This window comes from Tribolium madens, unplaced genomic scaffold (assembly GCF_015345945.1).
Source record: "Tribolium madens isolate multiple individuals breed KSU strain unplaced genomic scaffold, Tmad_KSU_1.1 Scaffold_7;HRSCAF=85;Tcas5.2_LG10, whole genome shotgun sequence".
In the NCBI taxonomy this organism is placed as follows: domain Eukaryota; kingdom Metazoa; phylum Arthropoda; class Insecta; order Coleoptera; family Tenebrionidae; genus Tribolium; species Tribolium madens.
This window is the reverse complement of record NW_025401050.1, coordinates 10,199,176-10,213,140: the sequence shown is the minus strand read 5'-3', so window position 1 is coordinate 10,213,140 and position 13,965 is coordinate 10,199,176. Positions and strand designations below refer to the sequence as shown.

At 29.0% G+C, this 13,965-nt stretch overlaps 3 protein-coding genes across 4 annotated transcripts in view; 1 reads left to right on the top strand and 2 right to left on the bottom strand.

Annotated features, from left to right (window-relative positions):
* Nucleotides 1–13,965, bottom strand: part of LOC123010025 (xaa-Pro aminopeptidase ApepP-like) — a 47,962-nt gene that overhangs the window by 19,820 nt on the left and 14,177 nt on the right. The gene's annotated exons all lie outside the window — the stretch shown is intronic.
* On the bottom strand, nt 8,676–9,082 carry LOC123010029. The gene has a single exon (XM_044406648.1). The coding sequence runs from the start codon at nt 9,028–9,030 to the stop codon at nt 8,725–8,727; it is 306 nt and encodes a 101-aa protein (XP_044262583.1). The 5' UTR covers nt 9,031–9,082; the 3' UTR covers nt 8,676–8,724.
* On the top strand, nt 9,322–13,154 carry LOC123010026 (catalase-like). The gene is made up of 3 exons (XM_044406644.1): nt 9,322–9,397; nt 9,450–10,002; nt 12,184–13,154. The coding sequence occupies exons 1-3, from the start codon at nt 9,323–9,325 to the stop codon at nt 13,104–13,106; spliced, it is 1,551 nt and encodes a 516-aa protein (XP_044262579.1). The 5' UTR covers nt 9,322; the 3' UTR covers nt 13,107–13,154.

The window sequence follows — 13,965 nt, the reverse complement described above, 5'->3', positions numbered from 1 at the left end:
AAAGTTTAATATTGTAGATTTTAAGAAGATATTTAACTAGAAACTCTAAATGCTAAAAAGTCTCAAAACTGGTGTAATCGAGTTTTGAACATTAGAAATTAGAATCTGAGATTGAAATTGTAGAAATTTTAAATTTTAAAAAGTAGAATTACGGGTTCTAAAATCTGGTAGTTTTAAACTTTAAATTCTAGAAATATAGTAATAAAGTTGAAAAATTTATCGAGCCCTAAAAATTTAGAAACTTGCTATTTTAAAACTAGCATTTAACAAATACATATATATTTTATTACAGAATATTCAGAAATTTAGAGTTCTAGAATACAAAACCTTGAAATCTAGAGTTGAAATTTTGAATTCTAGAATTTAGAAATATAAAAATGTTCTGAAATATATTATTCTCAAAGACAAACTTCTAAAAACAAAATCTTCAAGTTTCGAATTTTAGAAATTCGAATCTTAAATCAGAAATCTAGAGTTGTAGAAGTTATGTTTCTAGAATCAAATAGTTTTAAACTTTACATTTTAGAAATGCATAGCGACATAGAATTATAGAAATCTGCTATTTTAAAAACTAGAATGCATCAAATACGAATTTTATGCTATAGAAGCATTTTGTTAGACCTCTAGAGTAAAAAATATTAAACCATCTAAACCTAGATGTGGAAATCTGGATTCTAGCATTTAAAAATGTCAAAAATTAAGATAGTTTAACTAGGAATTTTAAGATTCTAATAGTTTCTAAAATCGAATTAATCAAGTTTAGAAAATTAGAAATTAAAATCGTAGAAATTTTACTTTGAAACACCAGAATCGTGAAATTCTAAAAATTCTAGGAATTTTAAAAACAAGAACTCAACAAGAATAGGACTGTACAAATATAGAAATCTAGAATTGTTAGATTGAGAGTTCTAGAGAAATTCTGAAATCCTTTATTTCTAGAGATTTATAGAGCCATAAAAATCTAGAAACTTGCTACAGAAATTAAAATCGTGAAACTTTTAATTAGAAAAAACTAGAATCGTAAGATTTCAACTTCGAATACTAGAAATGTAGAAATAAAGTAAAAACCTCTAAAAACCATTATTTCTAGTGATTTATGGAACCATAAAAATCTAGAAACTTGCTACTTTAAAACTAGAATTCAAGAAATATAGATTTTATTACAGAATGTTCTCAAATTTAAAATTATAGAATACAAAACATTCTAGAATTTAAAAATTTCAGAACATTTGTAGTATTTTCTGAAACTTATTATTCTAAAAGGCTAACTTCTGAAACCAAAATCATCGAGTTTCGAAATTTAGAAATTCAACCATAAATCAGAAATCTAGAGTTCTAAAAATTAGGTTTCTTCAACCACTTAGTTTTGAATTTCAAATTCTAGAAGGGTTAAAATAAACAGATGAATTTTATAAGTCTTTATTTCTAGAAATGTATAGAGACAAAAAATTCCTGAAATCTTCTGTTTTAGAAACTAGAAATCAACAAGTACAAATTTTATTTAAAAATGCTATGGAATAGCACTATACAAATATAGAATTGTTGGATTTAGAGTTCAAGAATAAAATAGTTTTAAACTTTGAATTGTAGAAATATAAAAACAACGTTAAAAAATTTGAAATCTTTTAATTCTAGAGAGTTTAATTCTATAGAGCCAAAATATAGAAACTTGCTACTTTAAAACTAGAATTCAACATGTCCAAATTTTATTACAGAATGTTCAAAAATCGGTAATTTAGAATACTAGAATATAAAACCTCGAAATCTAAATTTAAAATTTTGAATTCTAGAATTTAAGAATTTCAGAATATTTATAGAATTTATAGATTCTAGAAATGTATAGAGACATAAAATTCTAGAAATCTGTTATTTCAAAAACAAAGGCAACACGGACAAATTTTATAAAAAAAATGCTATAGAATAGCGTTATTACAATATAGAAATCTAAAATTGTGGAATTTATGATTCTAGAATAAAAGAGTTTGAAACTTGGAATTCTAGAAATGTAGAAAAAAGCCAAAAGACAGTATATTGAAAATATTAGAAACAGAAAAATTAGAACACAAATTCGAGTTAAAAAAATTTCAAATTTCAGATTTCAGAACATTTGTGTCTTAAAAAAATTATCAGTGCTACCAACTGTCTTGCAAAACAAAAACTTCATTTCTTTGGTAATGTTAATAATGAGAATTTAAGAATTTCAGAATTCTAGAAATCTACTGTTTTAAAAAAACGAAGACAACAAGGACAAATTTATGATTCTAGAATAAAACAGTTTTAAACTTGGGATTCTAGAAATGAAGAAAAAAGCCAATAGACAGTATATTAAAAATATTAGAAACAGAAAAATTAGAACACGAAATCAAGTTTGAAAAAAAACTGAATTGTAGAACTAAAGTTTCAGATTTTAGAACTTTTGTAGACTGTCTTAAAATCGCAGGATAGTTAAAAAAAATATCAGTGCTACCAATTGTCTTGCGAAAAAAAACCTTAATTTCTTTGGTAATGTTAATAATGTAAATTTAAGAATTTCAGAATTCTAGAAAACTGTTATTTTAAAAACAAAGACAACAAGGACAAATTTATGATTCTAGAATAAAATAGTTTTAAACTTGGGATTCTAGAAATGTAGAAAAATGCCAAAAGACAGTATATTAAAAATATTAGAAACAGAAAAATTAGAACACGAAATCAAGTTTAAAAAAAAACTGAATTGTAGAACTGAAGTTTCAGATTTTAGAACTTTTGTAGACTGTCTTAAAATCGCAGGATAGTTAAAAAAATTATCAGTGCTACCAACTGTCTTGCGAAAAAAACCTTAATTTCTTTGGTAATGTTAATAATGAGAATTTAAGAATTTCAGAATTCTAGAAATCTACTGTTTTAAAAAAACGAAGACAACAAGGACAAATTTATGATTCTAGAATAAAATAGTTTTAAACTTGGGATTCTGGAAATGTAGAAAAAAGCCAAAAGACAGGATATTGAAAATATTAGAAACAGAAAAATTAGAACACAAATTCGAGTTAAAAAAAATTTCAAATTTCAGACTTCAGAACTTTTGTGTCTTAAAAAAATTATCAGTGCTACCAACTGTCTTGCGAAAAAAAACCTTCATTTCTTTGGTAATGCTAATAATGAGACTTTATCGACTTGAGGGTCCCATCCCTCGCCCTCGCTGGTTCCTGTAACCCTGTCATTTTCCAATACTTTCCATACTCTAATCCCAAGTCTCGTAATTCCATTGGTTGTCTCTTTTTAACTTTTAAACAAAAAAWTAAAATTTTACTACAGAATCTGGAAAGTTAGATTTGAAATTTTGAATTCTAGAATGTAGAAATTTCAGAATGTTTATAGAATTTTCTGAAATTTATTATTCTAAAAGGCAAACTTCTTAAAACAAAATTATCATGTTTCGAATTTTAGAAATTTGAATCTTAAATCAGAAATCGAAATTAGGTTTCTAAAATCAAATAGTTTTAAACTTTACATTTTAGAAATGCATAGCGACATAGAATTKTAGAAATCTGCTATTTTAGWAACTAGAWTMCATCAAYTACGAATTTRATACAAAAAATGCTATAGAAACATTTTGTTAGACTAGAGTAGAAAATATTAAACCATCCAAACCTAGATGTGGAAATCTGGATTCTAGAATTTAAAAATGTCAAAAAATAAGATAGGTTAACAAGGAGTTTTAAAATTTCAAAATTTTCCAAAATCCTAATAATCAAGTTTAGGTAATTAGAAATTAAAGTCGTGGAAATTTTACTTTGAAGAACTAGAATCGTAAAATTCTAGAAATGCTAGAAATTTTGAAAACAAGGACTCAACAATAACACTTTACAAATATAGAAATCTCGCATTGTCAGATTTTAAGTTCTAGAATTCWAGAAAAAGAGAAATAAAGTTGAAAAATTCTGAAATCCTTTATTTCRAGAGATTTATAGAGCCATAAAAATCTAGAAACTTGCTACTTTAAAAATAGAATTCAAAAAGTATAAACCTTATTATTCAGTAATTTAGAATTKTAAAATACAAAATCTTGYAAACTAGATTTGAAATTTTAAATTGTAGTATTTAGAAATGTTAGAACGTTTGTAGAATTTTCTGAAATTTATTTGAATTTTAGAATTTAAGAATGTCAAAAAATAACTAGGGATTTTAAAACCGAATGCTAAAAATTTTCTACAGATTTCTGAAATCTGAGATTCTAAAAGTTTCAAAAATTGAAATACATAATCTAGTCTGAAAGATTAGAAATTAAAACCGTGAAACTTTTAATTAGAAAAAACTAGAATCGTGAGATTTAGGTTCTTAGAATCAAGTAGTTTTCAACTTTGAATTCTAGAAATGAAGAAATAAAGTAAACTATTATTTCTAGTGACTTATGGAACCATAAAAATAAAACTTGCTACTTAAACTTCAAATTCTAGAAACGTATAGAGACATAAAATTCTAGAAATNAAACTAGATTTGAAATTTTAAATTGTAGTATTTAGAAATGTTAGAACGTTTGTAGAATTTTCTGAAATTTATTTGAATTTTAGAATTTAAGAATGTCAAAAAATAACTAGGGATTTTAAAACCGAATGCTAAAAATTTTCTACAGATTTCTGAAATCTGAGATTCTAAAAGTTTCAAAAATTGAAATACATAATCTAGTCTGAAAGATTAGAAATTAAAACCGTGAAACTTTTAATTAGAAAAAACTAGAATCGTGAGATTTAGGTTCTTAGAATCAAGTAGTTTTCAACTTTGAATTCTAGAAATGAAGAAATAAAGTAAACTATTATTTCTAGTGACTTATGGAACCATAAAAATAAAACTTGCTACTTAAACTTCAAATTCTAGAAACGTATAGAGACATAAAATTCTAGAAATCTGCTATTTTAAAAACAAAGACAACAAGGACAAATTTATGATTCTAGAATAAAATATTTTAAACTTCCCAAAAGACAGTATATTGAAAATATTAYAAACAGAAGAATTAGAACACGAATTTGAGTTAAAAAAAAATTCAAGTTTCAGATTTTAGAACTTTTGTGTCTTAAAAAAATTATCAGTGCTACCAACTATCTTGCGAAAAAAACTCTTAATTTCTTTGGTAATGTAAATAATGAGACTTTATCGACTTGAGGGTCCCATCCCTCGCCCCCGCTGGTTCCTGTAACCCTGTCATTTTCCAATACTTTCCATACTCTAACCCCAAGTCTCGTAATTCCATTGGTTGTCAGACCTCTGCAGCGCCTTTTCGGCAACGATTTCCGATAACCGACTCGAGAGCCAATGGCGGTGCCCAAAAACCACCCCTCCCCACTCCTACCACCCTGTTCCTTTCCAATATTTTCAACCGAATAGATGGCGTCGACGCCATTGCACCCCTCCAATCAATTCATTTCGTCGCTGTTTGAATGATTTCCGATTAGAAAAGACGGTGGAGGGGGGGGGGTTGAAAGCGTCGCGGTGCTTTCACGCGAAAGGCGTCTGGAGTGACAGGGAGGTAGGAGGTGGTGGAAGAGGAGGCGTCGCGACGCTGATGGATCAAAGGGAGGGTTAAAAGATAAACCGGCGGAGGCGTGGGAGCTCAGCGCCGGATTCGGGGAATAGGGAAGCAGGAATGAGGGGGAGGTGGGGGATTAAGGTGGCTTTCAGGGAGTTTTCAGGATGAAGTCGATTTCAGGAAATACGACGCAAAGGTGGGTTTAGTGTGAGAAACTAAAATGTTAAATGTTTTCATTAAAAATTGATTTAGAACTTTTATTTTAGAATTTAGAACTTGTGTGACAATTTTTTTTTAATTAATAAAAAGTAAAAATGTTTAAGTTTTTTAAATTATATTACTTTATATCGGACAGAAAAAATAATTTTTGCGTTTCTACAACGTTTTTCGATCAATTTTGAAATTTTATATTTTTTGATTTTTGTCGTGATTTTGGTCGATTTTTGGTCAATTGCCAATAACTCCGAACTTATTGGTGATAACCTCTTATGTTTGGTACCGTTGGAAAGAAAATTTAATTTTCTATCATCTACAAAAAAGATCAGTGTTCTACGATAAATAGTTATCTAGAAAATTTGTGATAAAGTCAAAAATATGGAAAATATAAATCCGACTCTAAACATGTCTAAATTTTATTACAAAATGTTTAAGAATCGGTAATTTAGAATACTAGAATAGAAAACCTTGAAACCTAGATTTAAATTTTTGAATTTTAGAATTTGGAAATTTCAGAATATTTGCAGAATTAAAAAAAATATCGAGTTTGGAATCTTATAAATTCAAGTCTTAACTTTAGAAATCTAGAGTTGTAGGATTTAAAGTTCTAGAATCTGATAGTTTTAAACTAAATTCTAGAAATGTATAGAAACATGAAATTCTAGAAATTTGCTATTTTAAAAACAAGAACTTAACAAGTACAAATGTAATATAATAGCATTATAGAAATATAAAATTTTAGAATTTAGAGTTCTAGAATAAGATTAACTTGAAAATCTAGAAATGTAGATAAAAAGCCAAAAGACGGTAAAACTTTAATTTTTAGAGATTTATTTTCAAAATATTAGAAACAGAAAATTAAAACACGAAATCGAGATCTTTCATTTGGTGTATTCATAATTGCAAATATAATTAGCAAACCCCTAAAATTTAAGGTTACGTTTGGGAAATTTCAAATACAATTTTTATGCTTTTTTTTGTAGTTATTTTGAAAATTTGAATGCTAGAAATTTCGTATAAGTTTCTAAAAATCAAGTTTGGATTAGAAAAATTAGAAGTCGAGTTCTAGAAATGTAGAATTAAAGTAAAAAACTCTGAAAATTTTTATTTCTAGAGATTTATAGAGCCATAAAAATCTAGAAACTTGCTACTTTAAAAATAGAATTCAAAAAGTATAAACTTTATTACAGAATGTTTGGTAATTTAGAATTCTAGAATACAAAATCTTGGAAACTAGATTTGAAATTTTGAATTCTAGAATTTAGAAATGTCAGAACGTTTGTAGAATTTTCTGAAATTTATTTGAATTCTATCATATACAAAAAAAAATTGTTAAAATTCTAAAATTTTCCAAAATCCAAATAATCAAGTTTAGGTAATTAGAAATTAAAGTCGTGGAAATTTTACTTTGAAGAACTAGAATCGTAAAATTCTAGAAATGCTAGAAATTTTAAAAACAAGGACTCAACAATAACACTTGACAAATATAGAAATCTCGAATTGTTAGATTTTAAGTTCTAGAATTCTAGAAATAGAGAAATAAAGTTAAAAAATCCTGAAATCCTTTATTTCTAGAGATTTCTAGAGCTTTAAAATACTAGAATATAAAACCTCTAAATCTAAATTTTGAATTCTAAAAATCTGCTATTTTAAAAACAAAGACAACAAGGACAAATTTATGATTTTAGAATAAAATAGTTTTAAACTTGGGATTCTAGAAATGTAGAAAAAAGCCAATTGTAGAATTGAAGTTTCAGATTTTAGAACTTTTGTAGACTGTCTTAAAATCGCAGGATGGTTAAAAAAATCATCAGTGCTACCAACTGTCTTACGAACTTTGAATTCTAGAAATGTAGAAATAAAGTTGAAAGATTCTGAAAACCTTTATTTCTAGAGAATTATGGAGCCATAAAAATCTAGAAACTTGCTATTTTAAAACTAGAATTCAACAAGTATAAATTTTATTACAGAATGTTCGGTAATTTACAATTCTAAAATACAAAACCTTGAAACCTAGATTTGAAATTTTGAATTCTAGAATTTAGAAATTTCAGACTGTTTATAGAATTTTTTGGTATTTATTATTCTTAAAAGCAAACTTCTAAAAACAAAATCATTAAGTTTTTAATTTTAAAAATTTGAATCTTAGATCAGAAATCTAGAATCAAATAGTTTTAAATTTTAAATTTTAGAAATGTATAGTAAAATCTGCTATATTAGAAACTAGAATTCATCAAGTACAAATTTTCTACAAAAAATTCTATAGAAGTATTTCGTTTTAGAGTAGGAAATATTAAACCATCCAAACCTATATGTAAAAATTTAGATTCTAAAATTTAAAAAATAGGATAGAGTTTAACTAGGAATTTTAAAATTCTAAAAGTTTCTAAAATCGAAATAATAAAATTTAGAAAATTAGAAATTAGAATCGTGGAAATTGTACTTTAAAAAAATAGAAACGTGAAATTCTAGCAATTTTAAAAACAAGAACTCAACGTTTCTAAATTTTATTACAAAATGTTTAAGAATCGGTAATATAGAATAGTAGAATATAAAACCTTAAAACCTAGATTTAAAATTTTGAATTCTATAATTTAGAAATTTCAGAATGTTGAAAATTATCGAGTTTGGAATCTTAGAAATTAAAATCTCAACTCTAGAAAGATTTAATGTTCTAGAATCAGATAGTTTTAATAAAATAAAATTAGCTTAAAATTATCTATTTTTTTATGGTTCCGGGTACAAAGCCATTTTTAGGTTTAAAAAAAAAAGTCATATCTTAAAAACTATAAGTCCGAGGACAAAACCGTTTATACAGACGTATTCTCCGTCAAATTTTACATATAGGACCAATTTTTTATAAAAATCAAAAAATTTTGATTTTTGGTCGCTGCACCACTAAGCCCCCGACAAGTGCCTCTGCCCTTATCAAATATATTCAAACACAAAATGTTTCTAAAATTTATTTTATGCGTTTCTACACATTTATTCACTCTTTTACAAAATTACACCAAAAGACCTTTCATGGTATTATTCTCATTGACAATTTTTTGCGAAATTAGACCTGGTAGTACCGGAATCCATTTTGTTTCCAAATCTGTCGTAATTTTTGACCCTTTAGGAGCATTTCTCCGGATTAAAACGGGTTTAGTACATCGTGGGTCATCATAAGACGCTTTGTTTTTCACCCATTTGATGGTACCATTTTCTGGGATTTTTTCACGTGGTTCCAGGTGGTGCAAAGTACCCATTGTGAAAAATTTGAAATTTGCGACGACTTGTCTGTACTCTTCACAACGACAAATTTCCATTTTTTGATTTTGGGACAATTTTTTGACAAATTTTTGACACTTAGTAGTACCGTTTCTGGGATTACCAAAAACTATAAAAATAAGTAATAATCGCATGTTTGTTATTTTGTGGTTTAAATAAGTAATAATCTAATCAGGTTTGTTTACACAACACACAAATAAATTAACAAAATAAATTCCTCTAAATAAAAAATTAAAAAATGAAAAAAATTGTTGGTTTCCTTTAATTTTGATAAAATTTTATTATAAATATCTAACGAGGGTTTCATTGCTTTAACAAGTGAAAGTCAAGATGTCTGAACTTAAACCAATCAGAATTCGCCAACCGGCCGCAAACCAACTCCTCGAACACGCCAAAAAAATCGAGGTACCATTTTTGGGTACCACTTTTTGAAAAAAAATTTTTTTTATGGTTCCAGCACGAGGATCGTGAGTCGGCCACCACCAACTCGGGCAACCCCATCACCTACAAAGACGCCACCCTCACCGTGGGCAAAAAAGGTACCACCTTGTTCCAGGATTGGGTACTAATCGACGAACTCGCCCATTTCAGTCGGGAGCGAATCCCGGAAAGGGTGGTCCATGCGAAGGGTGCTGGGGCTTTCGGGTACTTCGAGGTCACCCATGACATCACCCAGTACACCGCCGCCAAGGTTTTCGCCCATGTGGGCAAGAAAACGCCCATCGCTGTGAGGTTCTCCCAAGTGGCGGGGGAAATGGGGTACCCTGATACTGTGAGGGATATTCGGGGATTTGCCGTGAAGTTTTACACCGAGGATGGGATTTGGGATTTGGTCGGGAATAATACTCCCTTGTTTTTTGTGAGGGATTGTGCCCTTTTTCCCAGTTTTATTCATATTTTGAAACGGAATCCTGTGACGCATTTGAGGCCGGATTTTGACATGTTTTGGGATTTTATTTCCCTGAGGCCGGAGTCGACCCATCAGACGCTCGTGTTTTTCTCGGATAGGGGTGAGTGACCCAATTCCCGGTTTTGGGAATTCCAGAAATCCCAAATTGCGTAGAAATACCAAAAAAAAAATTCGCAAAAATGTGAAAATTTGAAGTTAATAGTAGAACACTATGGAATGTATAGTTTTTAAAAAAAATTGATATTTATAGAATTCTAGAATCTAGAATTCGAATTTTGGAATCTTAAAATGACCAAATTTTATCTTAGAAACGCCAAAATATCAAAGATTTAAAGTTTTTAAATTTCAGAATGATACAAAATTGTGGAATGGAAACCAGAATTCAGAAATTTCTACTTCACAAACCCAGAATTTATAGAATTTCCAACTTTGGTGCGTGCATTTGCAAGTCCATAATTCTAGAAACTTGGATCTTGTAAAATTGAGTTTTAGAAATCTAGAAGTTTAGAAATTTGGGGTTTAGTTTAAAAAGTTGAAGGTAAAAATTTTGGAAATTTATAACTCTAGAAACTTAGATTTGCAAAAATGGAGATTCTAAAACGGAATATTTTAGAACTTTCAATTTTAGAAATGTGGGTCAAAGTTTTAGAATAAGAAATTTGCAAAATTCTAGAATCTCAGAAAACAAGGATTTTTGACTTGGAATTTTATCAGGAATTCATAATTTGTGAATTTTAGGATTTAGTGTTAAACTTGAGAAATGTAGAAATTAAGTCTAAGAAACACAGAAAATAAAATTCACAAAATATTACAATTAAATACCATACATTTGTGTTAGAAATTCTCACAAACCTTGAATCTTAAAATTTAATGTTTCAGAACAGTAAATATTTCTAGAATTTGGAACATAGAAACGTAGAATCAGAATGTTAGAAACTAGATTACGAAAAACATTTTGCAAGTTTTAATTCTTGAAGCCTAAAAAGAGATCAAGAGATAGAATTTTAAATATTTCTAATTTCTTGAATCGTATTTCTTGAAATGTTAGAATTTTATTGTCTACAAATAAAGAATCAAGGTTTTAAAATCTTCAAAGATTAAATTCTAGATTCTTGACAAATTTGCAAAATTTCAAAATCTTATAAAACGAAAATTTTAGTCTTAGAATTCATAATTTTCGAATTCTAAAATTTAATGTTAAACTCTAGAAATCTAGAAATAAAGTACGAGGAACATAAAAAAATTATATGATTCTTAGAAGATTAGAATTCAATACCACAAATTTTTGTTAGAAATCTTTACATATCTAGGATATTAAAGTTTGATATTTTAGAACAAGTTTAAAAATTCCATATTTAGAATTTTGAGCCAGAAATTAGAAACTAGACTTTTAAACAACAAACTTAAAGCTCGTCTAAATTATTACTCTAGAACTAGAAAATTTGGAATTCTAAAATTTCATATTTTTTAAATCTCAATTCTAAGAGCTGGAATTTTAAAGATCACTAATTTCTCGAATCGTATTTCTTGAAGTTTTAAAATTTTATTGTTTAGATATGTAGAATCAGGGTTCTAAAATCTTCAAAGAATAGGTTTAAGATTCTTAGAAATTGACAATTCTAGCAGCAAACTAAAATTATAGAATCTAAAATTCTTCTTCAATTGTGGAAACCCAGAAACAGAAAACTTCTTAGAAACCCAAAATACTCCTCTAATCAAGATTTATAATTTTTGATATCTAAAATTTAGTGTTAAACTCTAGAAATCTAGAAGTAAAGTCAGAAGATTAGAATTCTATAACAGAATTTTTTGTTAGAATTTTTTTTACAAATCCAGAATCATAAAGAATGATATTTTAGAACAAGTTTAAAAATTCTATATCTAGAATTTTGAGACAGAAATATTAGAAAGTAGATTTGGAAACAACAAACTCTATGAAACTTGGAATTCAAAATTTCACGTTTTGCAAGTTTCAATTCCAGAAGCCTAGAATTAAAAAGAATTCAAGAGCTGGAATCTTAACAATTTTTTAATTTTTTTAATTGTATTTCATGGGATTTAAAAATTTATTGTCTAGAAACGTAGAATCAAGGTTTTAAAACCTTAGATTCTTAGTAATTGACAATTCTAGAGAGAACTTTTTTAGCAAACTAGAATTCTAGAATCTAGAATTCTTCTTCGACTGTTAAACCTTATCAGAAACAGAAATTTTTTGGTGTTTTGAATCTAAGAAACTCCCAATTGAAATCTAGAGTAGAAATTCTAGAAATCGATTTCTTAGGAATCCCCAACAGTTACCGCCATATGCACGGCTATGGGGCCGACACCTTCGGTTTTGTCAACGAATTTGGTCAATTCTTCTACTGCAAATTCCACTACATTACTGACCAAGGCATTGGTACCCTCGACGCGGACCAAGCCACCCAAATCGCGGGTCAAGACCCCGACTACCTCATCCGCGACCTCTACAACGCCATTGCGACAGGAAACTACCCATCATGGTCCTTCTACATCCAGATAATGACCCCCGAACAGGCCGAAAAGCACCCATGGGACCCCTTCGACGTCACCAAAGTCTGGCTCCATGCCGACTACCCCTTAATCCCAGTGGGCAAACTCGTCCTCAACCGCAATCCCAAAAACTATTTCGCCGAAGTCGAGCAAATGGCCTTCGATCCTGCCCATTTAATCCCAGGGATTGAACCCTCGCCCGATAGGATGCTCCAGGGCCGGCTTTTCAATTATGGGGACACCGCACGGTACCGTTTGGGGGCTAATAATCTGCAATTGCCGGTCAATAGCCCCTTCAAGCTTCATAATTTCAGCAGGGATGGGTTTGCGACTTTGGATAGTCAAGGAGGGGCCCCCAATTACCATCCGAATAGTTTCGGGGGGCCGGATAATGATAAAAGGGCCCTTGCCCTTTCGCCCCTTTTGCCAGTGGTGGGGAATGCTGGGAGGTATGATAATGGAGGGGAGGATTGGGATAATTATGGGCAAGCCAGGTTGTTGTACCATCGGGTTTTGAAGGAGGATGAAAAGGACAGATTGGTTAATAATATTGTCAATTGGTTGAAAAATGCCGCTGATTTTTTGCAAGAAAGGGCAATTAGAAATTTTGCTAATGTTGATGAGGAGTTTGCAAGGAGGATTAGGGAGAGGATTCAAGCCCAGGTCAAACCAGTGGCACTTGCGGAGTTGTAGAAAAAATTTGACTGGATTTGTATGAAGGATAATAAAATTTTGCATTGACAGTAGTGTTTTTGTCAGAAATTTCTGAATTTCTTAAAAGCTTCCGTTTTGGTTAGAAAATTGTTCATTTCTTTCTCTTCAACGTTTGGCTAAAGCTCAAAGTTCTAAAACAGAATCAGAAATAAAACCTCGCAAGGTTTCCAGAAATTTCTGATTCTCCGTATTTATGCTAATTTGAAGTAGGAAACTTCACTTGCAAAAGAATTAAAATTATCAAATCTCCCTAAATTTCTTAAAGATTTTTAACTCTCTTTTTGCTTCTATCTTTAACATTAGAAATGGGAAGAAATTTGTAACAGAAATTGTCTTCGGATTTTTACCAACTAGAACTAGAATGAAGTTGAAAACTTGTAAATATTTTTATTTTTCGCTTCTAATAAATAAAGTTTCTAATTTTGGGCTACCTTTTAAGAACTCTTAGACCAATTTGAAAAGTACAAAAATTCTACAAAAAGTTTTTTTTGAAAAATTGTTTTTTCTTCAATACAAATTTTCTAAATTTCAAATTGAGTAGAATAAAAAAGTCTGAATCTTTTCTCATTTCTGTTTTTTCTTCTAAAATTTAGCAAGTTTTAGTAAAAAGCCCAAAACTCATGTTTTTTGAGAAATTTAAAATTTAGTTTCAAGGTAGTCCAAACATTCTAAAAAAAATTGGAATTTTTGGTGACAACTTCTAATTTTGTAAAAACTTTCTTAGACTTTTCTCTTAAAAATTGTTCATTTCGTTCTCTTCAATCTTCCTAACAAAACAGAAATAAAACCAAACAAGTCTTAGAAAAATTTCTGAGTTTTCTGTTCTAGTTAAGTTAGA